The sequence below is a fragment of the Haematobia irritans genome, chromosome 5 (assembly GCF_050003625.1).
Source record: "Haematobia irritans isolate KBUSLIRL chromosome 5, ASM5000362v1, whole genome shotgun sequence".
Lineage (NCBI taxonomy): Eukaryota > Metazoa > Arthropoda > Insecta > Diptera > Muscidae > Haematobia > Haematobia irritans.
The window spans coordinates 87092482-87114442 of NC_134401.1; the positions used below are offsets into that span (position 1 = coordinate 87092482).

A 21961-nucleotide genomic window follows, 5' to 3' on the forward strand; every position below is an offset into this window, starting at 1 on the left:
ATTTATGTGAAGAATTTGTATACATAAAGTAAAAAAAAAAAAATAAAAAAAACAAAAGTAAAAATAAATAAATAAATTGTAATAATAATGTCCTGATTAATATACAGACAGATTTAGTTTAAATTAATATTATGTACAAATATTTTCCCTTTATTTTATTATTATGTTTTAAAAATAATTTTTAAGTTGTAATGAATTTTTTTTTAATTGTCCACCTGAGGCTTCAAATTATAAAATAAAGCCAAATTGAATAAAACAAAAACAAATAAGGACTTTATTAGTCTACTAGTCCATCAAGAAATACGTGTTCATAGAAGTATCACGTTAATAGCTCCGGAGGATAAACCGTCCTTTCAAAGAACTGGGAGCCCATTAGAATCTGGGCTAGCACCGACCTGGTATGACAGAAATTTTATAGTTTTTTTTCTTTATTTGTTTCATAAAACTTTGTCAAAAGTGTATTGGGATTTTTTGACAAGAATTTCAATTTAAATTTTCCTAATTTGGGGACAAGAGCCAGAAAAATATTGGAATCACTGACTACCATTGGCAATGATAGATATTTTTTTGGATATCATTCTGTGAGAAATCTTGGTAACTTTCTATTGCTTGAACTGGTAAATTTTCGGAAGATACAAACCACACATTTATCTTCAAACCCATATCATATTCGGATTTACACATTCCCATGTGTCACCCTTATTCAGAAGTCAGTTTGAATGTCAGAGATGTTACCGTTATTAGGTTCATGCTGTTATTAGCATAATAATTGTTTATTTGCCATTTGTTACTTTAATTAGTTACTTTAATTATTCAAAACAATATATTTTAAAAGATTGTTTTTTTTTTTCACATTCTCGTTAATTTGTTAGGAACTTGTACTCGAGCGTACACACAATATTTTCTTACAGGTTAATGTATTCGTAGTGATATTTTTCTATAAGACTACTTTACATAGAACCATTTCTATGTTAAGATAATTTAAATATTCAATAGCAAACAAAACAAAAGAAGGAACGACCATAACAACCAATTAGAATTAGAATTCCGAAAACACTGAAAAAAAGACATCAGTAGTTTCTTATAAATACATTCCATGGAAATACTTCCTCCACCTCTAATTTTTTTTTTCGTTTTTTGTATAACATGGTATTTTGTTTTGATTGCAATGTTCGCCAATTGGAGTGCTGTCATCGTGATGGGTTGTGTGCGTGTCTTGGAATGAGTGGAGTTAACTTTGGCATTTCTTTTGTTTGTTTGTTTTCTTTTATGAACATCTCCTTCATTTCGCGTCTAACAAACTCTATAGATTTTTTAAATCGAATATTGACAATTTTATATGCGAGTTTTTTTTTTGAAAAACACGAAACAAAAAAATAAAAAGACATGTATATATAGCAGTAAGTTCAGATTTACTGTGCCAAAAATCGGCATGCATTTGTATTTCATTTATTGTTGCATTACAATTGGATTGCGCATTTACTAACATACATTTTTATGTAAAGATATCACATACTTGGTATATCCCCCCATGCCGATTTTTGGCACAGTGGCCCAAATACTAAAATCGGCCCAAAATCTGAATTTCAACTTAAGACCGAAATTTCTCAAAAACTGTTAACCAATTGAATAATCTGATTTCAGATTCGTATTCTACTCGGGGAGAGCCGTCTCCACCACTACTTGGTATATCCCCCCCATGCCGATTTTTGGCACAGTGGTCCAAATACTAAAATCGGCCAAAAATCTGAATTTCAACTTAAGACCGAAATTTCTCAAAAACTGTTAACCAATTGAATAATCTGATTTCAGATTCGTATTGTACTCGGGGAGAGCTGTCTCCACCACTACTTGGTATATATCGGAACAATCTGGTTGGTTTAACAGAGGAAAATAATCGAGAAGGTTCAGCGGTTAAAACAAGAAGTGCCCATATGTAATAGGTACTTTTAGTTGATGTGGTATCACAATGGACTGAATGGTCTAAGTGAGTCTGAAACTTAATCGGGCTGCCACTTTAACCTAACCTAATCTAACATAAAATAAAATAAAAAGACAAAACTTCAAAATAAAAGTTTTTAGAAGAAGTAAAATCCTGTAATAGGTTATTACGCTAGCTCTTTTGGTAACACCATGAAATACGCCTGCTAAGCGAAATCGGAGGTGGACTACCAGTATTCTTGTCTAAACTACTGTAGACATAAAGCAAATCTACACCATTGGAAGTTGCCAGAGTCGAGCAAAAGTTTTACGACTCCTGCACCAGCATAAACTTGAGACTCCGATTCCACAGCCCTGCTCTTGACCAATATTTTCTCCCCTACTGTATATTGATTTATTTTAATGCAAATGTTTAGTTGGTAGGTTTTCATATTTTTTCTTTGTTTAACTACCCAGCAAAAAAATTTGGAAGTTCTTCCAAAGGCACAACTTTAAAAGCACTTCCAGAAGATGCACTCCCAATGATGTTCTTTATTTTAACTAACCACGAAGTTCTTTTAATTCAATTTTTTATAATTTGGTTTTTTCATACTTTTAATGCGTAATTTTAATTGTTTTTGTAATAAAATGGTACAAATCGTTTAAATTTTGTCGAAAAAAATGCTAAAACCAATCTGAAAAAATTGCGAATTTTTGAAAATATTTGATGCCAAACGTTCCACACAAATGTAAGAATGCATTAAAATTCATAAAAAAAATTAACAATTATTAATTTTTCAAAATATCACAAAATCTCTTAATTCACATCCAAAACATTGAATTCGGATCACACCTAAAGAAGTGATGCAAATTCAGTGCAACGGCTGTTGAAATGGAGGACTTCCGTCCTATGACAAGCCCATGTTAAATTCATCGCTTCTGCGTCAATTTTGCACCACTTCCGGATCCAAAAAGAAAATTTTCATTACTTTTTTTGTGATGCTTTTTTTGCTGGGTATCGTTGCCAAGAGGCATGCAACTAACATGTAACTTGACTATATTTGAATTTGAATACAAGTCGTTCAGATTTTCAACTGCATTACCAAAGCCTGTTACACGCATCTTAATGTCACAAAAAACACCCAATTAAATCTACTATAGGAAATTCACGATAACGACCTGAGATGCTACTTAGCAACCAAAACTCGTGCCACTCATACGGGTTAGGTACTAGCTCTACTTGCCAATTGTAGTAAAACTACTATGCCACAAATATTCAATGAATATTTTCATGGATGCATGTGGGGTTTATGGACTATTTCCTCAAACGATACAAGGGCAAGCAAGAGAAACAACTCGACACAATGGCAGAGAGGAAACGGTGAGTGTGAAAAAGGGGTAATAACTAAACTCGTTTCCGAAAAATTTTTGTTTGCCTCAAGCAGACCTTGAAAAATAGCTGCTGTGAAACACGAATATAAAGTTGCAATCGCACTAACCAAAAGCTGCAGGAAAAAAAGGAAAATAAAATTGCGTTCTAAACACAAAAGGATATAAGGTAAAGCTATGGTGGGGGCGGATCGGCGAAAAGCATCAACATCGTTTGTGAATATAATATTTGCTGAGTTATTGAAGCAAAATTTCAGACAGCGTTAAAAAAAAAAAAAACAACAACAGAATACAACGTAATGAGATGATGATGCCAAGCCTGGACATTTGTATTAGAGTAGGACAAATAATAGGCTCCATTCATGTACTGAAAAAATATGTCCTTAAAATACGAATAAGCGTTTTGTTTTGCATTATACGTATCTTTACATGAAAGAAAATTTTGTTGGACTAAGGCCAACTTCGCTTTAATAATTCTGAAATAGCCTTCAATATTAATGAAATTGTCTCTACATTTGTTGAATTCAACAAATTTCTATATGAAATCTAGTCTGAATTTTATAGCCCATGGAAAAGAAGCAGGAAAAATAGATTCAAATTTGTCTCCTAATAGCAAGTACGGCGGGACTAGAGAAAAAAAACAAATATCGAAAATCCCTTTTTTAAAATTTTCCTCATTGAGATCTATACCCTTTTGCATGCGTTTGAACGAATTGTCGAAGCATTTTTGCAAAAATTTTCTATAGAAATAAAATTTTAACAAAATTTTCTATAGAAATAAAGTTTTCAGAAAATTTTCTATAGAAATAAAATTTTGACAAAATTTTCTATAGAAATAAAATTTTTACAAAATTTTCTGTAGAAATAAAATTTTGACAAAATTTTCTGTAGAAATAAAATTTTCAGAAAATTTTCTATAGAAATAAAATTTTGACAAAATTTTCTATAGAAATAAATTTTTTACAAAATTTTCTGTAGAAATAAAATTTTGACAAAATTTTCTATAGAAATAAAATTTTCAGAAAATTTTCTATAGAAATAAAATTTTGACAAAATTTTCTATAGAAATAAAATTTTTACAAAATTTTCTGTAGAAATAAAATTTTAACAAAATTTTCTATAGAAATAAAATTTTCAGAAAATTTTCTAGAGAAATAAAATTTTGTCAAAATTTTCTATAGAAATAAAATTTTTACAAAATTTTCTGTAGAAATAAAATTTTGACAAAATTTTCTATAGAAATAAAATTTTCAGAAAATTTTCTATAGAAATAAAATTTTGACAAAATTTTCTATAGAAATAAAAATTTTACAAAATTTTCTGTACAAATAAAATTTTGACAAAATTTTCTATAGAAATAAAATTTTGACAAAATTTTCTATAGAAATAAAATTTTGAGAAAATTTTCTATGGAAATAATATTTTGAGAAAATTTTCTATAGAAGTAAAATTTTGAGAAAATTTTCTATAGAAATAATATTTTGACAAAATTTTCTATAGAAATAAAATTTTGACAAAATTTTCTATGGAAATAAAATCTTGATAAAATTTTCTAGAGAAATAAAATTTCCAGAAAATTTTCTATAGAAATAAAATTTTGACAAAATGTTCTATAGAAATACATTTTTGACAAAATTTTCTATAGAAATAAAATTTTCAGAAAATTTTCTGTAAAAATAAAATTTTGACAAAATCTTTTGTAGCAATGAAATTTTGACAAAATTTTCTATAGACAAAATTTTGACAAAATTTTCAATAGAAATAAAATTTTGACAAAATTTTCGATAGAAATACAATTTGGAAAATTTTTCTATAGAAATAAAATTTTGATAAAATTTTCTGTAGAAATAAAATTTTGACAAAATTTTCTATAGTAATAAAATTTTCTATAGAAATAAAATGTTGACAAAATTTTCTATAGAAATAAAATTTTGACAAAATTTTCTATAGACCTAAAATTTTGACAAAATTTTCTATAGACCTAAAATTTTAACAAAATTTTCTATAGAAATAAAATTTTGACAAAATTTTCTATAGAAATAAAATTCTGACAAAATTTTCTGTAGAAATAAAATTTTGACAACATTTTCTATAGAAATAAAATTTTCTATAGAAATAAAATTTTGAAAATTGGTTGATAGTTTCAGCAAAACTATCAACCAATTATCAGAATAACTTCGGGTAATTCACTCAACCCAAAGTGAACTACACTTAAACCTTCCGAAAAAAGGTTTGATATTTATTCTGATAATTGGTTGATAGTTTTGCTGCAAGTAGAGGATGCTGATGAGGAATGTGGTAATTCCGAAACGTGCGTCCATCCAACCATCTTGCAGTCTATAGGGCTTTGCCCAAATAAATTTGACAAACATTCTTTTCCTCTGTTGGTTAAGCTACACTTGTAGTTTAGGGCGTTTTCGTTTCGCAAAAAATATGTTGCCTTGGTGTTACACTACTTTTTCCGTCATTGTATTTTCGCCCAAATGGTAGTGTCATTCCAAAGTTATTATTAATTCATAACATTTTGAGGGACATAGGAACCAAAATTTATGACAGTGTCCTTCATATGTGGCAATCAATTTCGAGAATGTTTCACCTTTTTCCCCAATCGAAATCGCAATTAGTCAATGTATGGTTTTAAGCTGAAATAAAAAAAAAAAACAACAACAATGCTTAAAGAACAAAACCAACAATAAAAAAACAATACGAATGGAAATAAAATTTTAACAACATTTTCTATAGAAATAAAATTTTGACAAAATTTTCTATAGAAACAAAATTTTGACAAATTTTTTGAGAAATGCGAATTTAGTAAATTTTTATGCTCAATTTGTGTATAATTTTTCCCCTTTTTTTAGTTAATTTAACTAACGTACTCAAAAAACTATTAGAGTAAAAGAAACTTTCTCCAAACATAATAATTCCATGAACTTAAATAAAGTTAAATTGGCTTTAGTGAAATAGAGAGTTCACTTTTTTTGAGTGTACTCGCTAGCGCTGTTATGGATTCCGTTGAAAACTTCCTATGAACATCAACAAAGTTTGCTTTGGACTTCTATTTAATTCATTTCATTCGCTTTTAATGCACAATACATACCCTCGTAGAGGAATTTACAATTTTCTCTTCGTTGAATTTGGTTGCTTTACCTTTTCGGTGTTCATTTCCCGCCATAACAACTAGGAATACAATGGCTATGTAACAATGTCCTCTCGTATGTAGGTGGGAAGAAGGATGCGGAATATTTCCTCTTTGTATAAAACGAATCCGGTTTTTTGAACATGAACTTTGCGATGATTTTTAAATTCTAAATAACGAGCTTTAATGGCTGCTAAATCTGCCGCCATAACAATACATTCATTTATTTTCATGGCAAAAGCTAGCGTTACCTTGCTCTGTCTATAAAGGACTTATTGAGAGTATCAGGATGTAATGAAAATAACAAATACTATAGGTGACGAATAGAAGCACATCACGTAAGAGAAATTTCGAATATTAGATACTTCAGTTACGGAGTATGAAATGGGAATAATTCCTATTCCACATTTGACGGGATCAGGCTCTAGCTCATAAAATATTTATAAAAATAATACGGCATCTGCAAGTTTAATAATGGAATAAATACTCTAAATATGATTTACTCCTCAAAAATCGTTGTTGTTGTTGTTCTCCGTAGACCAAATTGGGGACAAATTTCATTAGTTTTTTTTTGGGATTTTTTCTTGACAGTACGATGTGAATGGACTGGCACATACTACGAGGATCTTTTAGAGATCTAATTTTAATGCTGCATCTTAATACTATTACCAGCACTAATTAGAAGTTAATCGACGCAGAAATAATATTTCGTTTTTGTCAGTCTATGTACAAGGCGGGAACTTTGATATTATCCCAAAAGCATTTACATTTACTACCATTAACAAATTTCACATCACATCTGCCTGCTAAATAAAGTAAAATACCCACAAAAAAAAACACTGACCTATAACAACAATACAGCTTCAGCAGTCTGAAAAGTACTTCAAATTCCAAATAATTTCCTGGGCATTAAATTAAACTAAAAAAACTGCATGACTTTACATAGTCTGCCAAATATGTTCTGAAACAGCCCTTCAAAAATAACTCGTAAACTGGTTTCATTTCAAAGATCAGCGAGTATACACGTCAGTCATTCAAAAAAAAGTAATGGTCAAACAACAACTTCAAGTAAATACCTAAATAATACCTTTTTGTTGGTGTATTGTCTCAAAACCCTTAGTATGTACCTTTAGACTGCGACGAAACAAAAAAATAACCCTAAAAATGTTTTTTTCATTTTGGTTACCTTTATTGCATCCCAGATTAAACAAAACAACTAAAAAAATTTAGTGATGCTGGTAACTTTTGGCCTCGGCTACACTGACGACGATCGTGCTACATGAGGCAGTTGTTCATTGATTTCAGCAATATTTCGTACCGCAATAGTTGAAGCAATAAAGGGTTTTGTCTTGAGGCCCCCAGTGTGGACTATAATGCAGTTGGGTCCATAATTGTGATCGATTCATCGATTTTATTTATTGAACCCGAATTGCATAAATAAAAACTTTGTTCACACATTTTCGAGTAATTTTTTTACGAAAGACGTCTTCAGTACAGCACAGTAAGGATTAATAAAAAGTTATGGAAATTTCAACACGAGAACCGAACATAGTACAGGTCTTAATATGGATGCCGCGCACACCCAGAAAAAAGTGCCTTTGAAACTAAAGGAAAAAATTTTCATCAATATAGTTTATCCATTTTATTTCCATTAAGGTAAATTTTTGTGAAAAATAATAAAATTTAATCGTTTCAGTAAAAAAATCCTAAACTGTAAGCAGTTAGGAATAGTTCATTAACTAGAATAAGGCATGGAATTTTACTCATACTATTTTCTTCGCTGGGTATAAGAATTTACTACTGAAAAAGAAAATTTTATTCACCGATAACAAAGCATTCGTAAAAATAAACAAAAACCGAACTAAAACCAAGTTTCCTCAAAATTAGTAAAATTTCTTATAAAATGATAATTGCGACTTCCTTTATAATAGAAAGTTTTTCATACATACGAACAACACTTGGCATAGAAAAATATATTAGTTCGTTCGTACTAAGAAGTATGCAATCCTTTAAAAACTTAAGGAAACACACTTGTTAGAATATAGGAAATTTTCCTAAATTTCTATTGTCTACCTGTAATCGATACCTGTCATCGTAATCGATGTGTTTGCGCGTGGGTGTAATCGATATATTTGCGCGTCGGTTGTTTTTTAGTTGGAATCGCGTTGTTTCGGAGAGATTGTTAAAAAATAATATGGTAAAATAATATAATAAATAACAAATAAAATATATAAAATATTTGTTATTTTAAATTAGTGAGAAAAATTTTCGTTTTTTTAAATAAATCTATCAATGTTCGTGATAGTGTATAAAGAAAGAAAACACCAGCAGAATAACAACCCTTTCATTTGTCTTCATTTTGGAATCTTCAATTATCAGGTAATATTCAGTGACGCTAACCTTTTGCAACAAAAATGTTTTATGATTTTTTATATTTGTAGGTATTGAAATTGTAAAAGGAGGACAAAATCGTTAGGCAGCAACTTATTAAAAGTGAAAAGTACAAGAAGAAGAAAAAGTGCGTTTTACAGTTGATAATATCACACGGAAATTGGAAATAGTGGAATAATAAACTAATATTTCAAAGAGATTCGATGCTGTTGATTCTTAATAAATATATTCAATATATTAATAAAACATGTCTTTTATTGAAGATAAAGTTGCTTATAGAAATAAATAAAATTGTATTTAAAAACGAAGGTAAACAGTTCTAATTATGAAGTAAAAGTTTTACCACAAATGTGTAAGATTTGTCCAAATGAATGAAAAAATTTCAATAAAATCATTCCATATATGAATTCAAATTAGTTAAATTTTTTCTTTCTGTAGTATAGTGGTACATAAATATAAGAAAATGTTAACTAATAAAGGGTGATTCTTTTGAGGTTAGAATTTTCATGCATTAGTATTTGACAGATCACGTGGGATTTCAGACATGGTGTCAAAGAGAAAGATGCTCAGTATGCTTTGACATTTCATCATGAATAGACTTACTAACGAGCCACAACGTCGAATTTTCAGTGAATGGGCCCTAGAAAAGTTGGCAGAAAATCCGCTTTTTTATCGACAAATTTTGTTCAGCGATGAGGCTCATTTCTGGTTGAATGGCTACGTAAATAAGCAAAATTGCCGCATTTGGAGTGAAGAGCAACCAGAAGCCATTCAAGAACTGCCCATTCATCCCGAAAAATGCACTGTTTGGTGTGGTTTGTACGCTGGTGGAATCATTGGACCGTATTTTTTCAAAGATGCTGTTGGACGCAACGTTACGGTGAATGGCGATCGCTATCGTTAGATGCTAACAAACTTTTTGTTGCCAAAAATGGAAGAACTGAACTTGGTTGACATGTGGTTTCAACAAGATGGCGCTACATGCCACACAGCTCGCGATTCTATGGCCATTTTGAGGGAAAACTTCGGAGAACAATTCATCTCAAGAAATGGACCGGTAAGTTGGCCACCAAGATCATGCGATTTGACGCCTTTAGACTATTTTTTGTGGGGCTACGTCAAGTCTAAAGTCTACAGAAATAAGCCAGCAACTATTCCAGCTTTGGAAGACAACATTTCCGAAGAAATTCGGGCTATTCCGGCCGAAATGCTCGAAAAAGTTGCCCAAAATTGGACTTTCCGAATGGACCACCTAAGACGCAGCCGCGGTCAACATTTAAATGAAATTATCTTCAAAAAGTAAATGTCATGGACCAATCTAACGTTTCAAATAAAGAACCGATGAGATTTTGCAAATTTTATGCGTTTTTTTTAAAAAAAAAGTTATCAAGCTCTTAACAAATCACCCTTTATATGGAATACATTATTCCTAATTTCTACGAAAATCACATCGTTCAAACAAATAAAAATGGCTTTGGCGCTATACGAAGTTCAACTTTCTTCACAATGAGTTCATTTTAACTTAAAGAAGGGGTCACTTTTTTCTGGGTGCACGATCATGATTTAGAAATACAATTTTGCATTTTTTTTATAGAAATAAAAGTTTGCAAAACTTTTCTATAGAAATAACATTTCGCCAAAATTTTCTATAGAAATAAAATTTTGTAAAAATTTTCTATAGAAATAAAATTTTGTAAAAATTTTCTATAGAAGAAAAAAAAAATTACATAAATTTTCTATAGAAATGAAATTTTGCAAATATTTTCTATAGAAATAAAATTTCACAAAAATTTTCTATAGAAATAAAAGTTTGCAAAAATTTTCTATAGACATAAAACTTTACAAACATTTTCTAAAGAACTAAAATTGTGGAAAAATTTTCTATAGAAATAAAATTTCGCAAAAATTTTCTATAGAAATAAAAGTTTGCAAAAATAAAATTTTGCTAAAATTCTCTATAGAAATAAAATTTTGCAAAAATTTTTTATAGAAATATATTTTCACAAAAATTTTCTATAGGAAAAAAAAATCCCAAAAATTTTCTATAGAAATAAAATTTTAAAAAAATTTTCTATAGAAATAAAATTTCGCAAAAATTTTCTATAGAAATAAAACGTTACAAACATTTTCTTAAGAATTAAAATTTTGCAAAAATTTTCTATAGAAATAAAATTTCACAAAAATTTTCCATAGAAATAAAATTTCGCAAAAATTTTCTATAGAAATAAAACTTTACAAACATTTTCTAAAAAACTAAAATTTTGCAGAAATTTTCTATAGAAATAAAATTTCACAAAAATTTTCTATAGAAATAAAATTTCGCAAAAATTTTCTATTGAAATAAAATTTTGCAAAAATTTTCTATAGAAATAAAACTTTACAAACATTTTCTAAAGAACTAAAATTTCGCAAAAATTCTCTATAGAAATAAAATTTCACAAGAATTTTCTATAGAAATAAAATTTCCCAAAAATTTTCTATAGAAATAAAAGTATGCAAAAATTTTATATACAAATAAAAGTATGCAAAAATTTTATATACAAATAAAATATTGCTAAAATTCTCGATAGAAATAAAATTTTGCAAACATTTTCTATAGAAATAAAATTTAACAAAAATTTTCTATAGAAATAAAATTTCGCAAAAATTTTATATAGAAATAAAATTTTGCCAAAATTCTCTATAGAAATAAAATTTCACAAAAATTTTCTATAGAAATAAAATTTCGCAAAAATTTTCTATAGAAATAAAAGTTTGCAAAAATTTTATATAGAAATAAAATTTTGCTAAAATTCTCTATAGAACTAAAATTTTGCAAAAATTTTCTATAGAAATAAAATTTCACAAAAATTTTTTATAGAAATAAAATTTCTTTCATTCGTTTTGTTTTGTTATTGTTGGTTTTTGTTCTTTAATCATTGTTGTTGTTTTTTTTTTGTTTTCAGCTTAAAACCATACATTGACTAAACTACAAGTGTAGCTTAACCAACAGAGGAAAAGAATGTTTGTCAAATTTATTTGGGCAAAGCCCTATAGACTGCAAGATGGTTGGATGGACCCACGTTTCGGAATTATCACATTCCTCATCAGCATCCTCTACTTGCAGCAAAACTATCAACCAATTATCAGAATAAATTCAGGCAGTTCAAACCCAACAATAAACCACACTTGAACCTTCCGAAAAAAGGGTTTACATTGATAGCCGGCTTATGCCGAAATAAATTCGTACAAACATCTCCCTTTTCCTTTGCCACCATCAAATCATCGATTTGAGTGAAGTTGGCTGGGTTTTATTTTGAGCGTGCTTACTCTTCTTTCTTTCATTCGTTTTGTTTTGTTATTGTTGGTTTTTGTCCTTTAATCATTGTTTTTTTTTTATTTAAGCTGAGATAAAAAAACAACAACAATGAAATAAAATTTCGCAAAAATTTTCTATAGAAATAAAATTTCGCAAAAATTTTCTATAAAAAAAAAAGTTTGCAAAAATTTTATATAGAAATAAAATTTTGCTAAAATTCTCTATATAAATAAAATTTTGCAAAAATTATCTATAGAAATGAATTTTCACAAAAATTTTCTATAGGAATAAAATTTCCCAAAAATTTTATATGGAAATAAAATTTTGCTAAAATTCTCTATAGAACTAAAATTTTGCAAAAATTTTTTATAGAAATAAAATTTTGCAAAAATTTTCTATAGAAATAACATTTTGTAAAAATTTTCTATAGAAAAAAAATTGCAAAAATTTTCTATAGAAATGAAATCTTGCAAACATTTTCTATAGAAATAAAATTTCTAATTATACAATTATTTTTCGAGCTTTATGGACAGATAGATTAAGGAACATGGTTAATAGAGCCATTGAAAAGAAAACGCCAGATACAAATCTATACACGCCTGAACTGTACATGTTTCGGTTCGGGCGAAAGAACCTTTCCACAGCCTTTAGTATAGATCTGGCTGGGAGAGATAACTCAATTTTGGGCCCTTTATGCTAACTCCTTATGGAGAAAACATTTGGGAAATTTCCTTACAAATTGAATCATCTTTTCTCCCACTGTACATCATCTTTTCATATAACTTACAAGTCCCTTGTTTTAAAATTTTTGGTAAAATTTTCTTCAAATTTTGGTAGATTATTTTTGGCACGAGTGACAACCGTGATCACGATGGATTGAATAGTCTAAGTGAGCCCGAAATATTGGGCTAACCATGATCATGATTTTCAAAGCCCGTCCGACTGCCTCCCAACTCTTCTTCGGAAGTAGCGTGCAGTAACTGTTTCGATGTTAAGGAAGGCCTATTAACTCCGCCATTCGTCCCGTATTTCTACTGCTGATTATTGCCACAAAATGCCAAATGCATTTATTTAACTAAACCAAACCATCAAAACAACCTAAAGTTACTGCTGTTAAGTACGACAAAGCGTTGTTTTTCCATGAACCGAAAGAACAGCGACTGAAAAGTTTCTCTTTTTTTATAGCTGTGTAATGCCCGCAAATATGCTATGTCAGGGCTTCATCCCATTGTAAAACTGAATTTTGTACAGAAATAGCAGGAGTCTGCCAATTTCCACTATGAACAAAGCCATCACGAGCAGGGTAATGGACAGGGTAAAGCAAAAAACTTTTTCCTTTCGATGAACTAAACAAATAGGAGGTTTAAATGTGTTTTACTATGTACTAAGCTGACAGTAATTGTGGCGAAAAATGTGCGTGTTTAATATGTACAGTGAAGCCTCTCGAACTTGGACAAAACTGAAAACTGGGCATCTGTTAAAAGTGAACTATTTTCATGAGACGAAAATTTTTGTAAAATTTTATTACAATAAAAAATTTTATTTATAAAAAAATTTGCAAAATGTTATTGTATTTTTATAAAAAAATGTAATATGTAAAATGTTATTACTATCGAAAATGTTGGCAAAATTTTATTTAGATAGAAAATTTTTGAAAATTGTATTTCTATAGAAATGTTCGTCCAAATTTTTATTTAGATTAGAAATTTTTTGTAAAATTTTATTTATATAGACATTTTTGTCCCAATGCACTCAAATTGCTGATTTGACTTTGGCAAAGGAAAAGAGAAATGCTTGCAACTTTGTTTAGGCAAAGCCGACTATCGAAACCCTTTTTTCGGAAGGTTCAAGAGTGGTTCACTTTGGGTTGAGTGAATTACCCGAATTTATTCTGATAATTGGTTGCTAGTTTTACTGCAAGTAGAGGATTCAGATGAGGAATGTGGTAATTCCGAAACGTGCGTCCATCCAACCATCTTGCAGTCTATAGTGCTTTGCCCAAATAAATTCGACAAGCATACTTTTCCTCTGTTGGTTAAGCTACACTTGTAGTTTAGTCAATGCATGGTTTTAAGCTGAAATCAAAAACAAAAATAATGATAGTAATTTTTGTCAAAATTTTATTTCTATTGAAAATTTTATATCTATAGTTAGAAAATTTTTACACAATTTTTTTTTTGCAGGAAATTTTTTTCAATATATTATTTCTATGAAAATTTTTGCAAAATTTGTTTTCTGTATAAAAATTTGTTTCTATATAACAGGTTGGCTGATAAGTCCCCGGTCTAACAAAGAAAAACACATTTTTTTGTCAAAATTCGTTTTTATTATTCAACATAGTTCCCTTCAAGAGCGATACAACGATTATAACGACCTTCCAATTTTTTTGATGCCATTTTGGTAGTACTCCTTCGGTTTTGCCTCAAAATAGGCCTCAGTTTCGGCGATCACCTCTTCATTGCAGCCAAATTTTTTCCCTGCGAGCATCTTTTTGATGTCTGAGAACAAGAAAAAGTAGCTGGGGCCAGATCTGGAGAATACGGTGGGTGGGGAAGCAATTCGAAGCCCAATTCATGAATTTTTGCCATCGTTCTCAATGACTTGTGGCACGGTGCGTTGTCTTGGTGGAACAACACTTTTTTCTTCTTCATATGGGGCCGTTTTGCCGCGATTTCGACCTTCAAACGCTCACATAACGCCATATAATAGTCAGTGCTCATCCCAAAAAATAGAGGCCATTACTTTGCCAGCGGACTTTTGAGTCTTTCCACGCTTCGGAGACGGTTCACCGGTTGCTGTCCACTCTGCCGACTGTCGTTTGGACTCAGGAGTGTAGTGATGGAGCCATGTTTCATCCATTGTCACATATCGACGGAAAAACTCGGGGTGTATTACGAGTTAACAGCTGCAAACGCCGCTCAGAATCATCAACACGTTGTTGTTTTTGGTCAAATGTGAGCTCGCGCGTCACTCATTTTGCACAGAGCTTCCGCATATCCAAATATTAATGAATGATATGACCAACACGTTCCTTTGATATCTTTAAGGCCTCTGCTATCTCGATCAACTTCATTTTACGGTCATTCAAAATCATTTTGTGGATTTTTTTGATGTTTTCGTCGGTAACCACCTCTTTCGGGCGTCCACTGCGTTCACCGTCCTCCGTGCTCATTTCACCACGCTTGAATTTTGCATACCAATCAATTATTATTGATTTCCGTGGGGCAGAGTCCGGAAACTCATTATCAAGCCAAGTTTTTGCTTCCACCGTATTTTTTTCCCTTCAGAAAACAGTATTTTATCAAAACACGAAATTCCTTTTTTTCCATTTTTTTCACAATAACAAAAGTTGCTTCACAAAAGACGCTCTATCTCACAAACTAATTGACTTACTGACGTCAAATTTTGCCACGTATCATTTGAAGGTTGGTACTATATAAAAATAATATGCATTTAATACTAGCGACGCCATCTATGTGTCAGACCGGGGACTTATCAGCCAACCTTTTACAATTTTATTTCTATAAGAAATTTTTGCAGCATTTTATTTCCATAGACAATTTTTGCAAAAATTTTATTTCCTTGGAATGAATTGTGTCCAAATTTTATTTCTATAGAAAGTTTTGTCTAAATTTTATTTCTATAAAAAACTTTTTGAAAAATTTTATTCCATGGAATATTTTGTCCAAATTTTATTTCTATAGAAAATTTTGTCCAAATTTTATTTCTATAGAAAACTTTTAGAAACATTTTATTTCTATAGAAAATTTTATTTCCATAGAAACTTTTAACAAAATTTTATTTCTCTAGAAAATTTTGTCCACATTTTATTTCAATAGAAAACTTTTATCAAAATTTTATTTCTCTAGAAAATTTTGTCCAATTTTTATTTTTATAGAAAATTTCGTCCATATTTTATTTCTCTAGAAAATTTTCTCCAAATTTTATTTAGGAAGATTTTTAAAAATTTTATTTCTATAGGAACAATTTTGCAGAATTTTATTTCTATAGAAAATTTTGTTAAAAATTTATTTCTATAGAAAATTTTGTCAGATTGTATTCTTTAGAAATTTTATTTCCAAACAAAAAATTTTTCAAAATTTTATTTCTATAAAAAAATTTTGAAAAATTTTGCACAATATTATTTCTATAGAAAATTTTTTGCAAAATTGTATTTCAATAGAAAATTTTTGCAAAATTTTGTTAAAATTTTATTTCTATAGAAAATTTTATTTCTGAAGAAAATTTTATTTCTGTAGAAAATTTTATTTCCATAGAAAATATGTTTTATTTTTATTTATTTATTTATTTAAATTTTGTAATTCGAAGGCTCAGATGGCCAATTTAACATAAATTACAATAAGACTACAAAAACATTTAAAACTAAAATTAATTAAATTAAGATAAAAATAAAAGCTTAAACTAATTATAATATTAAATTAAACAGAATAATCTTCTAAATTAATAGGGACTTATCATGACAATCTATTCGTTTAATTTTGTTTTTTTTTTTGCTTTGAGTTATATATATTATATGTTTTTATAAAAAGAGAAATAAATTCGACTTAAAGTTATATAACCTATTTCTGCGAAACAAAACTACTCCTAACACTGGTCGGTATAAAACCGTAATGTTAATCTAAGTGGTTAATAGTATATATGTTTTATTTAGAAAATTTTATTTTATTTTAGCAGTTTTTTTTCTATAGGAATTTTTATTTCTATAAAAAATTCTGTCAAAATTGTATTTCTATAGAAAATTTCAAAATTCTTTTTCTATAAAATTTTTTGCAAAATGTCATCTCTATGAAATTTTTGCAAGACTTTTTTTCTATTAGAAAATATTCAAATTATATTTCTATAGAAAATGTTTTCCAATTTTTTTTTCTATAGAAAAGTTTTGCCAAATTTTATTTCTATAAAAATTTTTTGCAAAATTTTATTTCTATAGAAAATTTTTGCAAAATTTTATTTCTATAGAAAATTTTTGCAAAATTTTATTTATATAGAAAATTTTTGCAAAATTTTATTTCTATAGACAATTTTTGCAAAATTTTATTTTTATAGAAAATTTTGTCAAAAATTTTTTTTGGATTAATTTTTAACCACCAAGATATGCCTGACATTGTCTTCATTCATAGAGTTCTTGTCATCCTTCTGCATTCACAGCTCATTTCTTTTGAATTCAGTCCTTGGCCTTGCGTTCTCTAAGCTGCATTTAAATATAAATCTCAAAGAATATTTTTTTATGTCTTCTTTCTTCTTGCAGGATATCAAAATTAATTGATATTGAAGCAGTAAAATAACACAAATAAAATTGATACAAAAGTTAACAATTTGTATCTCAAGACCTAAGAAGTAGATATCAAGGCGATCATATCGACAAGGAAATTGCCGTATCGGAAAATAAACCTACTTGAAGAAAATTCTATCCCTAAAGTAAAACAAAGGATAGAATCGTCAGCAACCAACAATCAACTCAACAAAATACCACCAGCAAAAATAACAAACATAACGGCAACAAAATGGCTCAACGAAGTCATCAATATTTTAGTTTACGATGGAACAACTATCAGAACACCATGACTTCGGTGTTTCAACAATTGCGTGAAGATCTATCATTTGTCGATGTTACACTATCGTGTGAACATGGTTCACTTAAAGCCCACAAGGTAAGTGAAACTAAATATCATTCATATTGCTGGTATTAATGTGTAACCAATTTCCTTTCCATAGGTGGTGCTATCCGCTTGTTCGTCATATTTTCAAAAGCTCTTGCTAGAGAATCCCTGTAAACATCCGACCATCATATTGCCGGGCGATATAATTTTCACAGATTTGAAAACTATTATAGATTTTGTATATCGCGGTGAAATCGATGTTACCGAATCAGAATTACAGGTAAGTTTTATTGACAAACGAGGGGAATATGATTGCAGAAATACAGGGTGTTTAAAACCAGATGGAATAAAGTTTTTTATTTTGGTTTTGTTTTTTTTTTTTACATTTATGGTTTATATTACATGACAATTGATTGTGTTTGTAGTAGGCGAATTTTATTGCTGGCACCATAGCAAATTAAACAATGACCGCAATTCATAATTGCTGTTTGTTTATTTGCATATCCACATACGAGTGCACACACTGACATTTATTTTGTTGTTGTAGTTTAATTTATTGGGGATTTGTATAGCGTTCTTCATTATTTATTTAATTATTGCCATATTGTTACACTCGTTGGTGGTGGTCCATATACCCCTTTCTCCATAGATGTACATATTTAAGATGTGGCATTCCACATATTTTACATTTAGGTATGAAATGTTCGTTAAGTAAGGCGATCGACTAAAGACAATATATTTGCATACCACATGGGCTATAAATATTAAGATTGTTTTCTATTCCTTAACAAGAATAGTTTATGTTGCAAGAGATTTTTTCCATTCTCCTGCCAAATCACGTTTTCTAGGTCTTCCATCCAGAAGCCTTGATAAAGGCGAGTATATCCTTCAGATTACAGTCCCGTACGTCAGTAATATCCTGAAAGAAAAGGATATAACTGAACCGAGCATAGTTTTTCTTCTAAAAGACACTGGTACCGAAAGTGCGGACACTGGTACAGAAAGTGCGCTGTAATTTCTTTCAACGTGCCCTTCTTTTATTCCAGGAACTCTGTGTCCATAATGAATTCCCTACTTTGTTTCTAGTTCCTATTTCTCAACTGGGCCAGGTCCCGATTCCCCTCTTCACCTCTATGGTTAACTCCTTGTCTAGTAAAGGAAAGGCAGTGACAAAATTTTCCAAGGTCTCTTTATCCTCAAAACACGCCCTACATGCACCATTCTCTGCTGCTTATTCTGCGCAGATGAGCTCTCAATTCTAGATTCGTTCCCCTTTTGTTTGGTTTGGGTCACCCCATAGTATTTTATTTATTTTTATTTTCATTATGTAATTTGAAGCTAAAAACAGGCCAATTTATTTTCGTCGCTCTTCCGACCCTTGGATTAGTCCACATCACTTTATTTTGTAACAGTTTTTAATGTAGTTTCATCCATTTTGTTCTATGCTTATGTAGTTCAACTAGTAGCCAGATCAAGGAACTCTGGGACAAGGGTGGGGTGTGTCCAGAGTGATGAGACGGGTAGGCTTAGCTGGGCAAGCGAAAAGGTGACGAGTGTCATGTGGCCCTTGATTACAGATGGGACACACGTCAGATACGCTGCTATCAATCACTGATTTGTAGGAGTTGAGGCGGCTGCACTTGCCTGATCTTAGTTGGGTCTGCCTCCTCCGGTGCTATGGGCGGTGGTCGGACTCCGAGAATAGTATCCTCATGACTCCTGTTCACACTTGTCTGGTATGCTGCCTGATCTAGAGGCTCTCGTTTATAACGCTGGATCTCGCGCTCTAGCAGGTGAAGATCAACCCTTACATTCCTGGGTTGAGGTTGTCTATCCACAAGATGGTGATTTTGATGACTGCTTCGATAGCAACCCAGGAGGTACTCCTTTGACAACATGTAATTGTGTCGACGCAATGGGATGATCTTGATCTCCGCATAAAGGTGATCCAGGGGTGTACTGCGGAGACATCCTGTTGCAGTTCTAAGGGCAGCGTTCTGACAGGTCTGTATGATATTCCACTGCGTGTCGCTCGTTTGAGGTGTCCACACTGGCGCTGCATAGTTTACCACTGACCGGCCAATTGCCTCATATGTAGTCAACAAGATTTCTTTGTCCGCACCCCAAGTGCTGCCGGCAAGCGACTTGAGGACCTTGTTTCTACCGCGGAGCTTATCACAAATTTCAGTGGCATGGGCGGACGACTTAAAGAGGCTGTCGAATGTGACCCCGAGAATCTTGGGGTAATTTGTGGTCGGAATTATTACGTCGTCGACTCTGACATTCCGCCGTCCATGTAATGAATAGTGTGGTTGAGGATTTGGTGGGAGATATCCTCAAATTTCAGTTCCGGAAGTGCACCCCCTCCAAGCACCGGTTACACCTCACCTAAACCGTACGGTGGTGGATCAGGTTTCGGCAGACTGAACAGTACCATGGTCCGGGGTTTTCCTCTATCCCGGTTTGGACCAACAGCAAACGGAGAAAGCTCCCCGTGTTGCACCTTCTCCAACACAAAAATACGGACGAAACAACACGTACACAGATGTAGCAGCCGCTGGCCAATGGGTGGAATCCATCGGGTCAATCCGGTACGAAGAACCCGCCACCGTGGGATTGATCGCATTATGTATCTCCCGTGCCCTTTTATCTAACTGCATTGCCTGCGTTCTCTAAGTTATCTGTCCTATGTGTATTAGCTCTTATCTCTAGTTCATTTTCTTTTACGTTTCCTCATATTCTGGCATGTCTCAGTACCCATATGATGCGGATCCTGCTATTCCGAGTTTTCATAGATCATGCTTTTGCAGTCCAATACGGTTCGCGACCGAACCATAATATCTGCTATTGCTTCATTGTTCTCGAAAATGAAGCACGTTTTGTGACCTCGTGTTATTTCCGAGTCATTTAAGACATTCCGTTATGGGTTTGTTGTCGGATTTTTTTTTTATAATTTCCCGGGATTCCGTTCAAAGGATTACTGGGTTTGTAAGGTATAAAATGCAAACATTTGAACAAATTAAAAATTGACAAAGACCTAGGTTTTAATGCGTTATGTGGCAAAATGATTCTTTTTAAATTCCACACATTATTGCCTTTTTTTCTTCTGGTAGCATCGAAATCCAAAACCCGAATGAACATTCTTACATCATAAGTCATTGAACTTTGTTGTACATCAGCAACGGGATCATCCAGTAAAACTCTTGAAAGAATAGCAAAAACACATCGCAGATCTGTTTTCCCGTAGCCTTATACACTTAACTGCGGAATAAGGAATGTCAAATCGTCATATATATGGCTCTATAAGGGGTTAAGCATTGTGGATGCATCAGAGAGTATATCATAGCAACCGTCACATGTATGAATAGTGCAAAAAGGATGACAATATCGCCACTCATTGATAGTAGAACCATATTGCGACTTTTTATAGCAAAAAGAGGCATTTCAAAAAACCGCCTTAGAAAATGTTTGACTGCTCATCATTTACATTGCCTTTTAATGAAAGGTGTAAAGAAGCCTCGCACGCCGAAGTTTGTCGCAGAAAAAAACTGGCTTTGTGCAGTATTGTGCGGTAGCAAATTAACTGTCGAGTTGGAGATCCCAGATGCTGCTGTAAGAACGTAGGATTATGAAATGATTATGTTTATACCACTGGGTGGGTATATATATAAAAAGTTGAAGCATGGGTACCACCAGTCCTGTGATAGTACCGCGCATGACAATTTACACCAATATCCTTTAGGGATCAGTCTAAAACTAAAACCAAAACACGTGAATTAATTATCCAAATCAAGGGGAGATATTTATCACGTATTTCGAACGAACAATCTAATTTTGGTATCACTAAAACAATTGTTTCGAAATGAAAGAAACTTCTGGTAAAACGGAGATATATGACTATGTGAAGAAAAATAATACGTGCACACAAAAAAATTTCACGAAAATTTTTCCAATTAAAATTTTAATTGGGTTTTAAAAAATATTCAATTAAAAATTTAATTGATTCAACAAATTTTTTAATTGAAACAAAAATCAATCACAAAAATAATAGTATCAATTAATTTTTTAATGAATCAATTAACTTTTTAATTGACCTTCAATTAATTTTTTAATTGATACTGTCATTTCTGTGATTGAAGACATTTCAATTAAAAATTAATTGGATCAATTAATTTCGTGATTGAATCAGAAAATTTTTTTTTGTGT

At 31.0% G+C, this 21961-nt stretch overlaps 1 protein-coding gene across 5 annotated transcripts in view; it reads left to right on the forward strand.

Moving 5' to 3' along the window:
* The window catches only part of psq (BTB-domain-containing protein pipsqueak), a 326851-nt gene that overhangs the window by 17387 nt on the left and 287503 nt on the right, over positions 1-21961 (forward strand). For all 5 annotated transcript variants that reach the window (XM_075308792.1, XM_075308794.1, XM_075308791.1 and 2 more), the window contains 2 exons: positions 17404-17806; positions 17871-18035. In XM_075308792.1, coding sequence (XP_075164907.1) covers positions 17660-17806; positions 17871-18035 — 312 coding nt within the window. In that variant the 5' untranslated portion in view covers positions 17404-17659. The remainder of the gene's footprint in view (positions 1-17403; positions 17807-17870; positions 18036-21961) is intronic.